The 21,114-nt window shown below is 49.5% G+C and overlaps 1 protein-coding gene across 1 annotated transcript in view; it reads left to right on the top strand.

Annotated features, from left to right (window-relative positions):
* The window catches only part of RCCD1 (RCC1 domain containing 1), a 31,494-nt gene that overhangs the window by 2,831 nt on the left and 7,549 nt on the right, over positions 1-21,114 (top strand). Inside the window, exons 3-6 of the mRNA XM_014589470.2 lie at positions 1-26; positions 186-307; positions 18,500-18,598; positions 18,959-19,129. The exon at positions 1-26 is cut by the window's left edge and continues 206 nt beyond it. Of these exons, the coding sequence (XP_014444956.1) occupies positions 1-26; positions 186-307; positions 18,500-18,598; positions 18,959-19,129 (418 nt within the window). The remainder of the gene's footprint in view (positions 27-185; positions 308-18,499; positions 18,599-18,958; positions 19,130-21,114) is intronic.

Genomic DNA, 21,114 nt, shown 5'->3' with positions numbered 1-21,114 from the left:
GGGGCCGCGTGCGTGGGCGGGGCCGCGTGCGTGGGCAGAGCCACGTGAGTGGGCAGGGCCACGTGCTTGGGCTGGGACACGTGCTTGGGCGGGGCCGCGCGCATGGGGCGGGGCCGCAGACGCGGTGAGCGCGATTAGAGGCAGGTGGAGGGGCCCTTGACGTGACTTAAGGCGCCCCTGCTCAGGCATGGACAGCTGGGCCATGGGGGCCTCGAGGCGGAGCTGGAACCGCGGCTGCTGGAGGCGTTGCAGGGCGTCCCCATGGCGGAGGTGGCGGCAGGCGGCTGGCACTCCGTGTGTGTGAGTGGTGAGTGATCCAGCGCTTCCCCAGACGAGGTGGCGGTCCTGTCTACGCTCCTACTCCCTCAGTTCTGGCGGGGGGCCCGCCAGCGCCCCTCAGTTCTGGCGGTGGCCCGGCCAGGCCTCCGTCTGCCCTCACCCCACGTCGTCAGCCCCTTCTTCAGGACTCTCAAGCGTCCCTTGCCTCCACCCTCACACGTGTAGACAGCCCCAGCCGGTTTCTGTCTGTTACTGGGCCCACCTGTTGACTCCCCAAAGGAGCCTAAGGGGTGGGCGGACGTCCAGCCGAGGAGACGGGCCACGACAGGCCATGTCTTGGGGCATGGAGTGGACACCGCGCGGCCCCGGGGGGGGATGCTGGTGCCGCCCGACGTGACTTAGGGGAGAGGTTCGCTCGCGAGGGCAGAGCCCACAGCCGGGGGAGTCCAGGTGCGGCGGGGCAGGAGCAGCTGTGGTCTTCTCTGCCTGGGGCGCCTAGGTCGCCAGGGCCTTGAGCAACTCTCCAACAACCAGTCTTCTTGTGTGGTGGGCCTGGCAGGGCAGCCGGGCTCTAGAACCCCTGGGAACAGCCCAAGGGGAACCTCGCTTAAGGTCTAGAAGGAGTCTGAGGCCTGAAGGTTGGCATCCTGGTTGCAGTGTGGTTTTATCAAGCCAGACCAGGTTGTCACATTGTCCCTGTGAACCCGGGCCTGGTATTTAATCTCTCCGCGCCTCAGTTGTCCCAGGGAGAAAATGGGGGTGTTGTTGTCATATAACCTGGAGGACTGTTGTGAGAATTAAATGATTACGCCTGAAAGTATATCCAACGCTGGCACAGCACCCGTCCTTGGCATGGTGGGTACCGGTTGATTCCGCGGGGCTGACTGCATGCTCTGAGTCCTGGTCCCAGTGGCTTGAGAGACACAGGAGGCACATATGCCTTGGTGCCCAAAATCTCTAAAGGAGGGAGAGATGGAGAAGGGATTGCAGCATGCCCATGTCCTATAGGGGGTTCTCTTTCACATGGGAGTGCACCCTCTGGCAGAATTAAAAAACAAAACAAAAACAGCCCCCAGGGGGTCAACCCAGGGTGCTGACAGGTGGTATAGTGGTTGGACTCCCCCATTGCTGACTGCAGCTCGAGTCCTGACGGTGGCAGGCTGCTTTCTCACTTTCTCTGTCTCTATGGTGACTGTGCATGCCCTATAGCAAATTAAGAAAAAAAAGATAAAATTAAATCTTAAAACACTAGCTTAGGGTAAGCACACTATAAAATTAGCTACTGTCGTTAGGGAGTTTTTTGAATTGGGGCTTTTGCTGTGACCAGATAGTATAGCGTTTTAGAGGCAAGGAAGCTGAAAACTTCGAGAAGAAGCTTTCAGCAGCACCAGTGAGTGGCAGGTGGGCTTGAAAGGAGGACCATTAGGAAAGTTACAGGGATGCTCTGTGTGGAGGTGTAATTTAGCAGCAGAAAGGAAAGAATGACAACAGAGAAGAAGGTCCAGTAAGGAACTTCAAGGGAAGCCTGGGGAACCAGCAGTTAGCGTAATGGCTATGTCGCTGGACTCCCATGTAGTCGACCGCAGTTCGCGTCCCAGACCCGGTGGCTTAAAACTCATGCTGGGCGTGTGTGCGTGCCCAAGATCCCGAGAGGAGAATGGAGGAGAAGGGATTGCAGCATGACCATCCCCCCTGGGGGGTGATTTCTCGCTTTCTGTCCCTATGTCTCTCTCTGTCTGGCGAGCGCACGTGCCCTATAGCGAAAATCTCTCCAAAAAAAGGGAAGCCTGGAATATCGAGGGGAAAGGGAGTTACGATAAGTCACTGGAGACACCTGGGCAGGTCAGGCTTCTGTCCCCAGGAACCAGTGGAAGGGATAGGGAAATTTGGATGCTTGTTGGCAGAAATAACCAAAGTGCTGTAGGAAATAACTGAAACCATTTATTCTACGGAGTATCAAGTGACCAGCTTGAAGAAAACACAAAAGCAGTTTCTGGGTGCTCAGGTACAGGGTTCATTTTAGTTCTCAGACCAGGTGGCACAAATCAGTTTGTGAATCAGCATGAGGCCTTACATAGGCTTGGCCCCAAAACGCAGGATACCTGGAAGCAGGGTCAGTGAGTAGGAGAGTTGTGGGGGTGCTCAGCTTATAGGTGGGTTTGGAAATTCAAGGGTTAGGGGCCAGCAGGTGGCATAGTGGTTGAGGAGCTGGACTCCCAGGTGGCTGACCGCACTTCAAGCCCCAGACCTGATGGCTTGAAACACGCTGGGCATGTGTGCATGCATGCCCAGGACTCTGAAAGCAGAATGGAGGAGAAGGGGCTACAGTGTGGCCATCCCCATCAGGGGGCGATTTGTCACTTTCCCTCTCCTTGTCTCCCTGTGTCTCTCTCTCTCTGGCAAGTACATGTGCCCTAAAGCAAAGACCTCTAAAACAGAACTTTAACTCACTTGTCATCTATTTTAAAAAACTTTGACAGACCAGCAGATGGCATAATGGTTGCATCTCTGGACTCCCACATAGTTGACAGCAGTTCAAATCCCAGACCCCATGGCTTAAAACTCACACCAGATATGTGTGCATATGAGTCCCAAATCCTGAGAGGAGACTGGAGAAGGGATTACGGCGTGGCCATCCCCACTGAGAGGTGATTTCTTGCTTTCTGTCTCTCTGTGAGTGCACATGCCCTCTAGCAAAAATCCCTTTAAAAAACGAAACTAAAAAAACAAAAAAGCTTCCATGGCCAGGTGGCATTGTGGTGAAGGTGCTAGATTCCCACGTGGCCAATCGAAGTTCAAGTCCCAGACCCAGTGACTTGAAAATCATGACAAATAAATAAGGTGCTGGCAGGTGGTGTGCTGGTTAAAGGCACTGGACTCCCACATCACCAACCACAGTTCACAGTCCTGGACCAAGCAATTGGTCTTCTTTCTTTTCCTCTCTCTCTTTCCTTTTGCTACAGGGCACGTGTGCTTGCTGGAGAGACAGACTTGCACCAAGCATTAGTTTCAAGCTGCCACGTGTGGGACTCAAACTGCATTCAACCATATGGGAGTTCAGTTCCTTAACTGCTATACCACCTTCTGGTCCCTAAGAAAATTTTTACCATACAAAATTAAAAAAAATAATAATTATTTAATTTTATTTATTTTAATTTGACCAGAGAGAAACACACACAGAGAGAGAGAGAGAGGGAGAGAGAGAGAGAGAGAGAGAAAGTGAGAAAGCAAGCCACCAGGTCCGGGACTCAAACCGTAGTCGGCCATGTGGGAATGTCCAGCACCTTAGCCCCTATGCCACCTGCTGGTCCCAACAAAATTCTTTGAGGGGTTTTCGGTATGGGGAGCCTGCGCTTGTCAGAGAGAGAGAAAGCGAGAAATTGGCCACACTGCAATCTCTTCTCCATTCTCCTCTTGGGATTTTGGGCACACATGCACATGTCATGTGTTTGTTTTAAATAACTATTTTATTTAACTTTATTTATTTTTGAGAGGTTTTTGCTATAGGGCGTGTGCACTTGCCGGAAAGACAGAGACAGAGAGACAGAAAGTGAGAAATCACCCCCCGGGGGGATGGCCATACCACAATCTCTTCTCCATTCTCCTCTTGCGATCTTGGGTATGCATGAACACGTGCCCGGTGTGAGTTTAAGCCACCAGTTTCAGGACTCGAACCGTGGTCGACTATATGGGAGTCCAGCGACATAGCCATTACGCTAACTGCTGGTCCCTAAATTTATTTATTTTAATTTGACCAGAGACGGACAGAGTGAGGGCGGGAGGTGGGGTGAGAAAGCAAGCTGCCAGGTCTGGGGCTCAGACCCCTTTTGGCCAGGTGTAGCTTCCAGTGCCCTTAACCACCACACCACCTGCTGGCTCCCCAGTATGATGTCTTTTTGTTTTGTTTTGTTTTGTTTTAAATAGAAATTATTATGTGGGAGTCCAGCAACGTAACCGTTATGCCATCTGCTGGTCCTAACAGCACACTTTAAAATAAAGTAAAATAAAATAATTATATTTTGACAAGGGGAGAGTTGAGGGGAGCAAGAAAGAAGCCGCCAGGTCCAGGACTCGAACCTGTCGGCCATGTGGGAATCCAGTGCCCTTAACTACCGTACCACTGCTGCCCTCCCCCTACCATGTGTTTAAGTTACTGGATCCTGGACACAAACTGCGGTCAGTCAACTATAGGGGTCCAGTGATGCAACTATTAAGTCATTGGCTAATACCAAAATTCTTTTTTATACCAAAACTTTTCCTTTGAATTTTTCTTACCAAAAATACAGTTTTACTCCTATAGTTTTCTTTTTATATCTCTTTTCTATTTACTTTTTTACCTTTTTTTTCTTTTTAGAAGTTCATTTTTATTTTTTAAATATTTTAAAAGAATTATTTAATTTTATTCATTCATTTTAATGTGACCAGAGGGAGAGCAAGCAAGCCACCAGGTCTAGGACTCGAACCACAGTCAGCCACGCGGGAGTGTCCAGTGCCTTAACCACCACGCCACCTGCTGGCCCCAGAAAAAAACAATTTTTTTTAAATAAAAGAATGCATTGTTATGTCTTGCTTACCTATCTTATTAGAAATACTTTAGGGCCAGCAGGTGGCATGGTGGTTAAGGGCGTTGGACTCCTACATGGTCATCTGCAGTTCAAGTCCAAGACCTGGCAGCTTGATTTCTCACTTTCTCTCTCTGTCTCTCTCGCTGTCTCGCTCTGTCCCTCTCTGGTCAAATTTAAATAAATAAGTAAAGCAAAATAAAATAATTCTTAAAAAAGCAAACTTTCATTTTCTCTAATCTCGTATGTATATAATAATCACAATTTGTGATTTTTTTTTTTTTAAGAGAGATTTTTGCAATAAGGGCATGTGTGCTCCAGAAAGCAAGAAATCACTTGTAGTCATGCCACAATCCTCCATTCTCCTCTTAGGATTTTGGATATGCATGCATGCACATGCATCTGTCAGTTACTTTTTATTTTTTTTTTTTTTTGAGAGGTTTTTCGGTATAGGGTGCGTGCGCTCGCCAGAAAGAGAGATAGCAAGTGAGAAATCACCCCCCAGGGGGAATGGCCACGCCACAATCCCTTCTCCTCCATTCTCCTCTTGGAATCTTGGGCACGCACACACGCACACGCACCCGGCGTGAGTTTAAGCCGCCAGGTCCGGGAATTGAACCACAGTCGACTACATGGGAGTCCAGTGACATAGCCATTAAGCTAACTGCTGGTCTTGACCTGTGAGTTTTAAGCTGTCAGGTCTGGGACTTGAACAGTGGTCAACTATGTGGGAACCCAGCAATGAAATCATTACGCCATCTCCTGATCCCCAAATTTCTAATGCCTAGTAACTTTAATTCTCAGGAGGCAAGTAATTTTTAATTGAAGTCATATCAAAAGATCGTGGGAGTCCAGCGGTGTAACCATTACACCATCTGCTGATCCCAGGAACAGAACAATTTTAACAGGCCACACACACGCACGCACACATAGATGTATATTTTTATTTTTTTTGAAGAGATTTTTGCTATAGGGCACGTGTGCTTGCCAGAAAGATGGCAGACAGAAAGCGAGAAATCATCCCCCAGGGGGGCTGGCCACGCCGCAATCCCTTCTCCTCCCTTCTCTCGGGATCTTGGACACGCACGCACATACGCCCCGTGTGAGTTTAAGCCACTGGGTCCTGGACTCGAACTGTGGTCAATTACATGGGAGCCCAGCAATGTAGCCATCATGCCAACTGCTGGTCCCAAATATCTTTTGTTTTTATAAAATGTAAAAACCCAGAAGAGGGCAGCAGGTGGTATAGTGTTTAAGGTGGTTGGATCTTGGATGGCAGACTATGCGGTTTGAGTCTGAGAAACCAGGGAGAATGGAAGAGGAGGGATTATCGTGTCACTCCCCCTGGAAGGTGATTTCTTATTTTCCTTCTCTCTAGCTCTCTGATGGGTATATGCACCCTGTGGGGGGGGGGGGGAGAAAAAAAAACCTTAAAAAAAAATTTTTTTTTTTTAAAGAACTAAAGGAGGGGCTGGCTGATGGCATGGTGGTTAAAGGCTCCGGATTCCTATGTGGCTGATGGTGGTTCAAGTCCCCAACCTGGTGACTTCCTTTCTCACTTTCCTTTCTCTCTCTCTCTGTCTCTGATCAAATTTAAAAATAATAACAATGGAATTAAATAATTCTTAAAACAACAACAAAACCTCAGGATAAGCGGATGGCGTAATGGTTATGTCACTGGACTCCCACTTTGTTTACCACGGTTTGAGTCCTGAACCCAGAGGCTTGAAACTCATGCCGGGAGCATGTGCATGCCCAAAATCCAGAGAGGAGAATGGAGAAGAGCTTGCAGCATGGCCATTCCACCTGAGGAGCGATTTATTTCTCACTTTCTGTCTTTCTGTCTCTGCTCTCCAGCAAGCACATGAGCCCTATAGCAAAAATATCTCTCAAAAAATGATACCTCAAATATTTTGAGTATCTATTTCTTAATTTCTGATGACTTTAAGCTCTCAACTTATCCAAGTAGCTTGTTTATAAATATGCAAGTCATCGATTTATCTTTAAACCTATTGTGTCTTGATTATCTGTGCAAATAAAAAGAAAAAAAGGGAGTTACTGGAACCAGCAGATGGAGTAGTGGTTGCATCACTGGACTCCCACATAGTTGGCTGTGGTCCAAGTCCCACACCCAGCAGCTTGAAACTCATGCCAAGCCTGTGTGTGCACAGGGTTCTGGGGTGAGAATGGAGGAGAAAGAGGGGGCATTCCCCCCCGTGGGGGTGATTTCTCGCTTTCTGTCTGTCTCTCTGGTGAGCACACGTGCTCTGTAGCAAAAATCTCTCTTAAAAAAAAAGGGGGGGGCGTGTCGATAGTGCCCTAGTGGTTAAAGGCTATGGACTCCCACATGGCCAACTGTGGTTTGAGTCACAGACCTGGCGGCTTGCTTTCTCACTTTCCCTTTCTCTCTCGGTCTCTTGGTCAAATTTTAAAAATTGTAATAACATTTGGAATTAACTTTTGTTTTATTAGAAAAAGGAAAAGTAGTTATGAATTAATTTTCTATGAACTATTTTGATACTGTCACAGTTCAGAGTAACACTCAGGAGGCATTATCTCAAGGAAAAAAGGTTTTTTTTTTTGAGGAAAAGCATGTGGGGTTTTGTAGCCAGAGATGTTTCAGGCCACCTGCTAGGGAAGAGCAGATTCTTTTTTGTTTTTTCTTTTGAGAGATTTTTTTGCTATAGGGTACATGCGCTCACTGGAGAGATAGAAAGTTGGAAGTCATCCCCTGAGAGATGGCCACGCCTAATCCTTTCTCCTTTATTCTCTCAGGATTTGGGGTATGCAGGCGCACGTGTCTGGAATGAGTGTTTTAAGCCACCGGGTCCGGGACTCAATCGTAGTCGATTACATGGGAGTCCAGTGATGTAACCATTACGCCATCTGCTAGTCCCAGGAGGGTTCTTTGAAAAAAAAAGTTTTTTAAACTTTTTATTACTATTTAATTTGACCAGAGAAAGGGAAACTGAGAAAGGAAGCTGCCAGGTTTGGGACTTGATCCATTATTGGCTATGTGGGAGTCTAGCCCTTTAACCACTATGTCACCTGCCGGCCCTGAGGGGGCTTTTGTAGGGCAACTCTGGGAGACAGTATCTGCCGGGGAGTTAGGCACAGTGGGATATGCACATTCTGAGCACAGGAAACATTGTGTGGTTTTCTTAGTTCCATCCCCGGGGAATTCGGCCTCTCAGTCCTCATCACAGTCAAGTGTGACCTTGCGGTAGCAGACCTGGGTTGTGGGCTCCGACCAAGGCCAGGTCTGTGGAGGTCTAGCCTTGGTCCTCGGCAGGCTTGGAGCAACCCCAGGTGGTGCCCAGAAGAGCCTTACTGAGTGTGACCGTACATCTCCAACCCATGCGTGTGTGCGGAAAAGTGATGGCGGTAGACATAGCTGCTCCTGCAAGAACGTTGTCTCTCACGGGATGGGGAGGGGTGTGGCCCCTCCAGGGGCAGGCATGAACACCCCATCTTCTAGAGGAACGAGGTGTGTTCAACCTGTTTGTGCAGAAACTAAGAGAAGAGTTGCAATAGTGGCCACCAGGGGAAGGCCCCGGCTGTCCGTGATGAGCACTGTGACCATCGGCCCTAGGATTCAGCATGACGTCCTAGGATTCAGATTCTGTCTTATGTTTGAGGCCCTTTTGGCTCGTTTTTTGGCCACATCTCTCACAAGGCCTGATTGGTTGATGTATAAGCAGCATTCCTCTTCTAGAAAGAGGCAGACACCCCCAATCTCTGCTGTGAGAAGGTTGAGGCCCCTTCGGTTTTGGAAGGTTACTGCAGCCAGGGAACCAGTAGTTCTTGAATCTGGAAGAGACTTTGGGATGTTTCATTCAAGCCTCATTGGAGGTCAGAGGGAAGAATTTTAAAATAGGGAAGGGACGTAGCCATGCCTTCTGCCCCCCTGCCAGTCCCTGTAGGAATTCCCTAGGCTGCCAGGAGGGGTATCGTTTGGATTGCCTCTTTGTGTGGTAAGATTGTTCTGCCGTTAAGGGGACTGGCAAGGCTGATCTTCTGGAATTAGGCTAATATTGTGGGGGAGAGACCAGGGTGCACATTCTGGTCCAGTTCGTATCGATGAGTAAACGTGGGTAAGCGAGGAGCCACAGTAGAAGATTAGGTCAGTTCCAGCCAGGTTGACGTGCGAAGAGAGAACTGGTGTTTCCGGACCTGTTTCCCGCCCTCTGGTTCTCTTTCCCAGCTCCTAAGGTGTTCATCAAAGTAACCTGGTAAGAGGTTGGCGAGCTGGCGAGTTCTGTACGGGGTCTTGGCAGGAAGATCTGTTTGTAGACTAATTTTGTGCGCGTTACCGGTTACCAGGGTGCCAGGGCACAGTGGCTATGGGAGAAGGGGACAGATTTCCATGGAAATACGGTGAAGAGTGTAGTTGGGCGTCTCTGAGAGTAAGCTGACATGGTTGGGGCAGAAATAGCAGGCAGTCCTAGGGACCAGCAGATGGCGTAACGGTTACATGGCTGGACTCCCACAGTGTCGATCATGGTTCAAGTCCTGGACCCAGCGGCTTAAACAAGCTGGGCGCGTGTCCATGCCCAAAATCTCTAGAGGAGAATGGAGTAGAAGGGATTGCGGTTTGGCCTTCCCCCCAGGGGTAATTTCTCACTTTCTGTCTCTCTGAAGAGTACACATACCCTATACTAAAAAATCTCTCCAAAAAACCAGACGACAGTGACTAGGCAGAGTGGGACTGGCTGGGAAACGGGGCCCTTAGCTTCTGGCAAGGCAGAGTAAGCTAAGCGTGGGGAAGGGTGGTCCTTTGGGGACTTATTTGAAAGTAATGTTACACTGAGACGAAGGGACCGTCCCCAGGGGAAGAGAGAGAGATGGGCAGTGGGAGTGATGAGTAGAGTGTGTGTGGTCCAGGGCTGAGGACTGGGGCTCGGGACATAGAGCTGCTCCATGAGTGAGAGAGGATAGCCGGTAAAGCAGAGGCTGAGTCCCCAGCGCCGGGCCAGTGTCACTAAGGCTTGGCCGCGTTCCTTTGTGGACAGAAGAGTTGCTGTGGTCGTACTCCCTAGAGGCGGGGAGCCAGCAGGGCTGTGTGAGCTGAGGCAGAGAGACACGACCAACACCACCTGCAAGGGTATTTTTGATATAAGGAGATGGTGGGCGAGGTTTAAAGAATTTTCTAGTTCTTGTGAAAGCAGAAGTTCTTTTTTTAGAAGTTAATTCTTAGTTTTTAAAAATTCATTTTTTATTTTTGGTGAAGATTTTGCTATAGGACGTGTGCATTCACCAGAAAGACAGAGACAGAAAGTGAGATATCACCCCCCGGGGGGATGGCCACGCCGTAATCCCTTCTCCTCCATTCTCCTCTCAGGATCTTGGGCACGCACGCACACGAGCCAGGCATGAGTTTAAGCCACTGGGTCTGGGACTTGAACCACGGTCGACTACATGGGAGTCCAGCAACATAGACATTACACCAACTGCTGGTCCCATAAAACAGGAGTTCTTTAACAGTGGCTCTGAGGAGAAAGGGGGGGATATAGGCGGAGAAAGCACTTTAGCTTGATGAGTTGAGAATTAAGGCAGCCAAAGTATGGAAGTAAACCTGGGGGCTAGCAGGTGGCATGATTAAGGTGCTGGACCGCGGTGGGTCTCAGACCTGGCAGTTTGAAAAAACAAAAACAGGAACTAGCAGATGGCATGATGGTTACGTTGCTGGCCTCCCACGTGGTGAACTGCAGTCGGAGTCCTGGACCAGGCTTGCACGCCAGGCACGTGAGCATGGGAGAGTGGAGAAGGGATTGTGATGCGGCCATCCCCCCCGGAGGTGATCTCTTGTTTACTGTCTCTGTCTCCCTGGTGAGCGCATGTGCCCAATAGCAAAAATTTCTCTCTTAAATAATTAAATAAATAAATATAAAAAATAAAGAGACCAACAGGTGGTGTGGTGGTCGAGGCACTGGACTCCCACATGGCTGCCCGGCCCGTGGTTTGAGTCCTGGACCTGGCAGTTTTCTTTTTCCCTTCCTCTCTCTCTCTCTCTCTCATGAGCACATGGGCCCTATAGCAAGTTAAAAAGTAACAAATAAGATTAATATTTTTTTTTTTGGAGAGGTTTTTGCTATAGGATGTGTGCGCTCACCAAATAGAGAGAGAGAGAGACAGAAAGCAAGAAATCACCCCTCAGGGGGGATGGTCACGCCGCAATCCCTTCTCCTCCATTCTCCTCTCGGGATCTTGGGCATGCACGCACACGTGCCCGCTGTGCAAGTTAAAAAGTAACAAATAAGATTAATATTTTTTTTTTTGGAGAGGTTTTTGCTATAGGATGTGTGCGCTCACCAAATAGAGAGAGAGAGAGACAGAAAGCAAGAAATCACCCCTCAGGGGGGATGGTCACGCCGCAATCCCTTCTCCTCCATTCTCCTCTCGGGATCTTGGGCATGCACGCACACGTGCCCGCTGTGAGTTTAAGCCACTGGGTCCGGGACGCGAACCGCGGTTGACTACATGGGAGTCCAGCGACATAGCCATTACGCTAACTGCTGGTCCCAATAAGATTAATCTTAAAAAGACTGGGGTGTGGGTGTGGGTGTGGGTGTGGGTGTGGGCTACTGAACCAGTACGCTATCGTGAACTTGGAGGAAGCAGCCAGAGACCAGTCACTGAGCTCGTTTGGAGAGGAGTCTGCGCAGGGACTCATAGACGTTCTGGGAATGTCCTTTTTTTTGGGGTGGGGGGAGATTTTCACTATAGGGCGCGTGCGCTCGCCAGACAGACAGAGAGAGACATAGAGACAGAAAGCGAGAAATCACCCCCCCCCGGGGGGATGGTCACGCCGCAATCCCTTCTCCTCCATTCTCCTCTCGGGATCTTGGGCACGCACGCACACGCGCTCGGCGTGAGTTTTAAGCCACCAGGTCCAGGACACGAACCGCGGTCGACTATGTGGGAGTCCAGCGACATAGCCATTACGCTAACTGCTGGTTCCCTGGGAATGTCCTTTTGAGCAGAGATGTCAGGCTCCAGGTAGACCAGGTGCAGGCAGTGCCGATTTAGTCTGCTGAGGTGTGTCCAGGGACAGAGGCCTTGAGCTTGGCCGCTGCGGGAGTCGTTTGGAAGACCACTGAGGCCCTTCCCACCTCGGTCTTAAAGGTCCAGGGGTGTGAGGCCCTTGACATGTACCAGATCTCCAGGCGTAAGTGCAGGGCTGGGGACCTGAGGGAGTTTCAGGTAGGATCTGATTGTTTTCAAAGTTCACGAAGTAGTGTAGACTGGGAGAAAATCTAAAAATGCAGATGAGGGAGGTAGCCGGCGTTAGTGAGAGGCCGTAGATGAGTTCAGAGGGGCTCAGGTACTGGGGGCCCTGGGGAGAGCGAGGCTGTGGTGAGAATGTGACCAGTCAGTTTGTGTCTGCTGAGCTGCTTCGGTCAGGTGTTGCTAAGAACTCCATTGACTTGCTCGACCTTGGCAGAGAGTTGGGGTGATACGGGATACATGGTTTCCACTGAACCCCCAAAGCCTAAGGCACCTTATGGACCATCTGGGCTGTGAATGCAGGTCCATCGACAGATGGTAAGGAGCGGCGGAGACCAACCCGGAGGGTGATGTCCCTACTGAGGTGTGAGTTACCTGGCCAGCTGCCACTGTGGGCACTGGGGAAGCCTCCACCCATCCTGCAAAGGTGTCTATGAGGACTGGGCAATGGCTGAGCACTCTTACCATGGGCACGGGAGTGAGACTCCGCCAGTCTCGGCCGGGGAAACAGCCGCACATCTGGTGAGTTTAGAGATGGGACTGTAGGACTTCCTCGTGCGGTGTGAGTCCGACACATGGAGCGTGGTTTGGTGATGTGGATTAGGTCCTCGGAGAGGGAAAGTGAGGATAATAGAGAGGACCATAAAGAACTTTAGATCCTAGTAGATTGATGGTATCAGTGAGTTAAGATGGCGCATTGATGATCTTGGGGTAAAATCTTTCCTTTTGCCTCGAACCACCCCTCAGGCAGGCTGGCTCCTGCCTTAATGAAATGCTGGCTTCACCCCCCCCCCCACAAGAGGTTTTTCTTATAGGGCGTCTGTGCTTGCCAGAGAGACAGAGAGAGAAAGCAAGAAATTACTCCCCAGGGGGGATGGCCACACTGCAATCCCTTCTCCTCCATTCTCCTCTCGGGATCTTGGGCATGCACGCACACGCGCCCAGTGTGAGTTTAGCCACTGGATCTGGGATTCGAATTGCAGTCAACTATATGGGAGTCCAGTGACATAGCCATTATGCCAACTGCAGGGTCCACCTCCTTTTTTTTTCTTTTTTTTCTTAAGAGAAAGATTTTGGGATAGGCCAACAGATAGAATGGTTATGTCGACTGTGGTTTGAGTCTGGACCGATCAGCTTAAAACTCACACTGGGCGCATGTACATGCATGACCAAAATACCGAGGAGAAGGGATTGTGGTGTGGCCATCCCTCCTGGGGGATAACTTGTCGCTTTTTGTCTCTCCAGCAAGCACATGAGCCTTATACCAAAAAAAAAAAAAAAAAAATTATTTATTTAGAGTGATGGAGCCAGTCGGTGGTGTAGTGGTTAAGGCATTGGATTCCCACATGGCCAACCGCAGTTGGAGTCACGGACCCGGCAACTTGAAACTCATACCAGGTGCGTGTATATGTTCCTGTCCACCCAAAACCCTGGAGGAGGGGACCAGCAGTTAGTGTAATGGCTATGTCGCTGGACTCCCACGTAGTCGACCGCGGTTCGAGTCCCAGACCCGGTGGCTTAAACTCACTCCGGGCGCATGTGCGTGCGTGCCCAAGATCCCGAGAGGAGAATGGAGGAGAAGGGATTCTGGCGTGGCCATCCCCCCTGGGGGGTGATTTCTTGCTTTCTATCTCTCTGTCTCTGTCTGTCTGGCAAGCGCACGTGCCCTATAGCAAAAACCTCTCCAAAAAAAAAAAGAAAAAGAAAAATCCTGGAGGAGAATGGAAGAGAAGTGATTGAGGGATTGTAATGTGATCAGTCCCCCCCCTCCTGGGAGGGATGAATCACTTTCTTTCTTTGTGTCTCTTTGTCTCCAGTGAGTGTGCATGCGCCCTATAGCAAAAATCTCCGGGGTGTGAGTGTGTGTGTGAATAGAACAACTTTAAAAAATGAGTTTATGGGGGACCAGCAGTTGGCATAATTGTTATGTCGCAGGACTCCCACATAGTTGACGGCGGTTCACATCCCGGACCTGGTCCCTTAAACTCATGCTGGTTATGAGTGAGTGCATACCCCAAATCTTGAGAGGAGAGTGGAAGGAAAGGGCCATCCCCCCCTGCGGGGTGATTTCTTGTCTTTTCTCAGTCTCTGCAGAGAGTACACGTGCCCTATAGGAAAAATCTCTCTCTTAAAAAAGGAAACAAAAAAAAGTGAGTTTATGGTTAGAACTCAGGGTTCCTTGTGTAGTGAGAAGTCCCCTTTCTTTCCAGATGGAGGCATTTGAAGGAATGATACGGCAGACGTGTTTGGAGTTGGTGTAAATGTTAATACGATTTCCTTTCCAGTGATGGCGCACGGATCAGGGCTCTAGTGGCCTCTCAGCAGTGGTACCCGAGGGAAGTGGCCAGATCAGTGATCGCATGCGAGCGACGGTCGCTTTACCTGCTGGTGGCCAAGGGCCCTTCAAAGCTCTACCGTCAGCAAGCCTGCTTGTGGCAGGTGATGGCAGAGGTGCTTCTAGAATATCGGGAAACGGGTGGAGGACGTGGTCTCCAATTTCTGAGCAGTTGTGTGACTCTGCTTTGGGATGTGCAGGTGTTTGGAAGTAGCAAAGTGGCCAGATTGGTAGAATTGCAGCATTGAAGGGTCACAGCTAGATGTTCTTTCCTTTTTTTTTTTTTTATTAAAGAAGAATTTTATGTAACTTTAGTTGTTTAATTATTGCTTAGTTGATTTTAATTTGACCAGAGAGGGACAGAGTGAGAGAGAGTAAGAAAAGGAAAAAGGAGAAAGCAAGCCGCCAGGTCCAGGACTCGAACTGCAGTCAGCCACGTGGGATTCCAGCACCCTTCACCATCACACCACCTGCCGGCCTGCACAGCAGGACTTTCTAAGAGCTGCCGGTGCATGGACTGTAATCTGGTTGTGGAAACCATGGCAATAGCTCTCTGGGAGAGTAAGGATTTAAACGGAGGGAGAGGAGCAGGCCTGAAGGCGGGGGAAAGGTGTGTGTTTAGTGGTTCCTGAGTGAGTTCTGTGGCAGCTGCAGGGGACTGGAGACAGGCTGGCCGCCTCAGAACTGTCTGGTCTGGGGATAGAGAGAGGCCACAGTCCTACAGATGGGCAGCAGCATTGGGCCAATAGTCCCAGCCTGTGGCCCTGTCGTGTTTCAGGGGACGAAGTGGGGTCGGCAGTGCTGGAGGGGCAGAGAGCGTACCTGAGGTCAGGAACTGGAAAGTGAGTAGTTTTGGGGGCTGGATCAGAGGAGGGAGAGTGGGGTGGGTGTGGTGGGGAGAGTGCTGTCATTGGTGGCCCATAGGTCCTGAACTAGGCGGTAGGAGCCGGCAGGTTTTTTCACGGCTGAGATGGGGGTATTAAAGAGTGATTTGGGGGCCAGCAGGTGGTTAAGAGCACTAGATGCCCACATGGCCGACTGTGGTTCGAGTCCTGGAGCTGATTGTTTGCTTTCTCTCTTTCCCCCTCCCGTCCTCCCTTCCCCTCCCCTATCCTCCTCTTCCACCCTCCATCAAATTAAAATAAATAAATAATACAGTGATTTGGCGGGTGCAGGAGTCCCACTTGAAGGAGTTTTCAAACAGTTGGAAGAGCTCCTCTGAGGACGACTTCCCCACTGGGTCCTGGGTTTATCACCAAAGTGTGAGGTTGCTTGAGGTGACTCTGATGGGATGAGGGAGCAGCTGTGGTTGGGTGGTCTGTGTCCCATACTTTGGGGTCTACTTGGTTTTGTAAGATTAGAGGGAGGTCGTGGGGGGCATCCTCCAGGCCCTGTGCCCAGGGACAGTCTGACGTCCACTGTCCCCACAACCACACACTTGGTATGGCCCATGTGGAGCCCTGGGTGGAGGGCAGGAACTTGCCCAGCGTCTTTCTTTGCCACACCTGGAGCAGGGTTCTGGGTGGTGGTCGTGTGGCTGCTGTGGCCTCACCTCGTGGCTGCCCTCGATGGCAGCGGCAAGCAACTTGAAATGTGGCCTGGTATCTTTAAGTTCTTACTTGGTGTTATCCTCTATCATTAAAGACTTGATTTAAAGGCTTTTTGTTCCTGAGAGGTTTTTGCTATAGCGCGTGTGTGCTTGCCAGAGATAAAAAGTGAGTAGTTACTCCCAAGGGGGTTGGCCACCCCACAATCCCTTCTTCATCTCTCCAGATTTGGGGCACACATGCGCACACACACCTGGAGTGAGTTTCAAACCACTGAATCCAGGAATTGAACCGTGGTCAGCCCCGTGGGAGCCTAGTCAGTGCCTTAGCCACCATGCCACCTGCTGGCCCCATGTTTGTTGTTTTAAGAGAGATTTTGCTATGGGGTGCGTGTGCTCCTGTAACAGAAAATGAGAAATCACCCCCAAGGGTGTGGCCATGACGCAATCCCTTCTCCTTTTTTCTCCTCTTGGGATCTTGGGCATGCATGTTTATATGCTCGGCTTCAGTTTTAAATTACTGAGTCAACCGCAGTTGACTACGTGGAGTCCAGTGACCTTACGATTATTGTACCCGTTGACCCCTTGTTTTAAAGTTATTTATGTAGGGACTAGATGGTGTAATGGTTATATCACTGGACTCTCTCTCCAGTGAGTACATGTGCCCCATAGCAAAAAACTCTTTTAAAAAGAAAATAGAATTATTTATTCTATTTGTTGTTTTTTAATTTGACTAGAGTGAGAAAGGGAAAGCGAGAAAGCAAGCCGCCAGGTCTGGGAATCAGACCGAGGTCGTCCATGGGGGAGTCCAGCGCCTTAGCCACAATGCTGTCGGCCAACCCTGTTTTCTTCCTTTACAGAGACACTGGCCTGTCCATGCTGAGCGTTCAGTGGTGATCAGCACTTCTTCCTGGGAGGCCTCTCCCTGAATGTCAGTCTAGTACTGACACTGTATCTTAATGTTTCAGTTCCTGGGAACCTAGCACATCTGTCGCACTGAAGGAGTTAGCTCTTATTTTACATGGACTGGATGGGCCTGTTTTTGTTGTTTACTTGTTTTGTCACAGGGAATGTGCGTACTCCAGAGAGACAGGGGAAGTGAGAAATCACCCCCCAGGGAGGGGAATGTCCAAGCCACTGTCCCCCCCTTGTCCTCCTGGAACTTTGGGTGTGTACACTGGTGTTCCCAGTTTGAGTTTCAAGCTGCTGGATCCAAGACTTGAACCGCGGTCAACCCATGGGAGAACAGCACATTGAACCAGCCCCACCTGCTGGCCCTTGGTCCTATTTTTAATTACCGTGCTTGGGAGTCCTTTTAGGACCAGTCCTTGGCACACGGGGTTGGGGGGATTTTTCTCCCCTTTAGACACTCCCTTCAAGGCTCCCAGTTGTCTGGGGTGCCTATCAGGGGAGGGGCAAAGGCCCTTTCTCTTTGGAGCTCAGAGGCTCAGTCTCTCATTTGCCAAGGAACAGGACTGTGGTTTCTCTGTGCCAAAGGACAGCACTGAAGTAATTTTAGGAGGGCAGAAGAGCGAGACCCTTTACCCTGCACCTCAGTGTTCAGTTCCCGTAACTCCACACCCCTACCTGGAGGAGAGCAAGTTCAGGCTCTTATTCACCTTCCACTACCCGTTGCTCAGATGTAATGGTTCTGTTCTCTTTTTTTTCTTAATTGTATTCACTGTCATTATTTTATTTATCCATTCATTCATTCATACATACATACATACCAGAGAGAGATGGTGAGAAGGAAAGTGAGAAAGCAAGCTGCCAAGTCGGGGACTCAAACCATGGTCATCCATGTGGGAGCCCAACTGCCTTAACCAGCACGTCACCTGCCAGTCCTGTAATAGTTTTTATTTAGTTCTGAGAGGTGACACAAGGTTTCAAGTCAGCATAAGGAGTCCTTGCCTCTGCTTGGCTCAAAGGCGGCGGGACATCTGGAAGCATTGCCTTGTAGGTTATAGGTGGATTTAGAAATTCAGTGGCTGGTGGGCCAGCCAGGCAGCATGGTGGTTAAAAAGGCGGCTGGTTCCCACATGGCCAAGTGCATGGCTCAAGTCCTGGACCCAGTGGCATGTCAGGCACTTGTGAACGAGTGCCCAAACTCAAGAGGCGAAGGGGTTGCAGTGTGCCTCCCGCTCTGGGGGGTGCTTTTTCACTCTTAAGGCACTGGACTCCCACATGGCCAACCAGTTCCCAGTCCCAGATCTGGCGGCTTGCTTTCTTGCTCTCTATGGTGTGTGTATGTGTCCTATACCTACAGCAAATTTTAAAATAATTATAAAATTAAATAATAATAAAAAACGGGGTTAGTAATTGGTTAAAAACACAAGTCTTCCCCAAAGGCTTAGAGTTGGCAAAGGAACGTGTGTCTCACATAAGCAGGGAAAGGAAACTGTCCTGCGTGTCGGGGCAGGAGGTGAGGAGCACGTCGGTCCCTGTGCTTTAGCAGGCGTGACTCCCCCTCCCTTCAGGACGTATCTTAGAACCGGAAAACTGGTCGGAATTCTGTCCTCATGCTTCATGGGTCTCCTTGATCTCTCCTAGCGACTGGGGATATTTACATCTGGGGCTGGAATGAATCAGGGCAGCTGGCCCTGCCCGCCAGGAGCCTGATGGAGGACTGGAATATGGTTGCAGAGGAAGGTGAGGATCAACCCAGCTGTAGCCATCTCCCTAGTGTTGCTGTCATTCCCAGCCCGTGGTTCTGTCTACACTGATAGGAGAGCTACAGCGCTCCAAAGGTGTCTATGACGGCTTCGTCACGCCAGGAGACACACCACAGGGTTCCAAGCCCCTTACAGGCAGGAGAGGCGGCAAGGCAGATGTCCACCATGGGACCTCACTCTCCACAAGCTGTCCACTTGCCGTAGAATGTAGTGGCAGGGAGCACCAGCATCAGGGTTAGAGAAGGATGTGCTCTGTAGATGTGTGGTAATGAGTTACGGCATGACTAGGGTTTAGCTTCAGTAAGCACTAACTGTTGTCTTTAAAATCATTGCAAAGCCACAGGACTGAGCGAAGAAGCTTCTACACTGAAGACAGTGGCCGGGGATGAGGCTGGAGCCCCCACACCCTTCATAGCCATCCAGCCCTTTCCAGCTCTGGTGGATCTCCCCCTGGGCTCAGAAGCAGTCCAGGCAAGCTGTGGGTCCCGGCACACAGCAGTGGTGACACGTGAGTGGGGCTGGGTGGGCTGCTTCCGGAGGGAGCAGGAAAGCACTCCTCCTGACTCATTAGGCTGGTAGCTGCAGAAAGGTGTGGTTGGGCCAGCAGGTGGTGTGGTGGTTAAGGCATTGGATCCCACATAGCTGACTCCACAGTTCAAGTCTCAGACCCAGTGACTTGAAAAATGTGTGCGCGTGCCTGTGCCCCAGATCCCAGGAGAACAGAGAAGGGATTACAACGTGGCCATCCCCCCTGCCCCCCCACCATGATTCCTCAATTTCCCTCCCTGTCTCTGCTGAATGCAAGCACCCTGTGGCAAAAATCTTAAAGAAATAAATAAAAGGGGAGGGGGTGGTGGTGGTGGTGTGTGCTCAACTTAAAAACTTTTATCTTGAGCTGTCCTTGTCATGTAAGGGGTAGCTGCCTTGCTTGGTGAGTCAAGCCCAGGAGGGCAGCCCATGCACAGGCGTGCTCCTTACCTGCCCCTTCCTCGGGTAGCAGGGCCTGCCCAGCCCAGCCTAAGGACTCCTGGACGCAGGAGCTGGGGGACGCAGCCCACTCAGCTGACATTGAGGAAGACAAGCCTGGTTTTCAGTCTGGATCATTACCACACCAGTGTGATCAGACTGATGAGATGCTTAACGAGCATGTTCTTGGGCTACTGCAAAACACAGCAGTTGAGTGCTGTGCACAGAAAGCCGACTCCCACATGCCTCCTATAGTTTGAATCTCACCCCTGAGTATGTGTGTGTGCGGGGATGTGCTTGAAAAACATGCGTCAGGGACCAGCAGGTGGCATGGTGGTTACGCTGCTAGGCACTCCCACGTGGCTGACCAGGGTTTGAGTCCCAGATCTGGCAGCTTGCTTTCTCACTATTCCTGCTTCTTCCCTGTTTCACTCTGGTGAGTGCACGTGTGCCCAAAATTACGAGAGAAGAGTGGAGGAGGAGGGAATGAGGCATGGCTTTTCCCCATGGGGAGTGATCTCTCTCTTTTTGTCTTTTTTCCTCTGGTTATAGCACATGCCTGATAGAAAAATCTCTTAAAATATGTGTGTACATACACATTTATATAAACATATACTTTATTATATATATATATATATATATATATTTTTGTTAAATTGTTATGTATATTTGTTACATACTATAAGTTATTTATATACTATAATACTTAATGTACTATTCTATAATAGCTACATAATCCATGAAATGTTCTATAATAGCTGCACATTGCATCTACCATTTTATAGAAACTTATTCCATCTACTGTTCTATAATAGCTACTTAGTCCATCTACTGTACTATAATACTTATTCCATCTACTATACTGCAATAGCTACTTATTGCACACACTGTACTATGTATGATAGACACTAATTACACCCCCATACTATAATAGACACTTATTACACCACCTGTACAATAGTAGACACTTATTGCACACACTGTACTATAATAGACACTGTGTACTATAATGGACACTCATTCCATCTATACTATAACAGACACTTATCACACCCCCATAATAGACACTTATTGCATGCAGTGTACTATAATACACACTTTGTACTATAATACTCATCACACCTCCTGTATACTATAATAGACACCTATTACACTCCCATACTATACTAGACTCCTATAACAGACACTTATTACACCCCCCCATAGTGTAGTGTCTGTTATAGTATGGGGGGTGTAATAAGTGTCTGTTATAGTACAGTAGAGGGTCTCAGTGTCTATTATAGTAGAAAGTGTCTTATAGCATGGGGGGTGTAATAAGTGTCTGTTATAGTACAGTAGAGGGTCTCAGTGTCTATTATAGTAGAAAGTGTCTTATAGCATGGGGGGGGTGTAATAAGTGTCTCTTATAGCATGGGGGGTGTAATAAGTGTCTGTTATAGTACAGTAGAGGGTCTCAGTGTCTATTATAGTAGAAAGTGTCTCTTATAGCATGGGGGGTGTAATAAGTGTCTGTTATAGTACAGTAGA

This window comes from Tupaia chinensis, unplaced genomic scaffold (genome assembly GCF_000334495.1).
Source record: "Tupaia chinensis unplaced genomic scaffold, TupChi_1.0 Scaffold000359_1, whole genome shotgun sequence".
In the NCBI taxonomy this organism is placed as follows: domain Eukaryota; kingdom Metazoa; phylum Chordata; class Mammalia; order Scandentia; family Tupaiidae; genus Tupaia; species Tupaia belangeri.
This window is presented reverse-complemented; position numbering and strand designations above follow the sequence as displayed.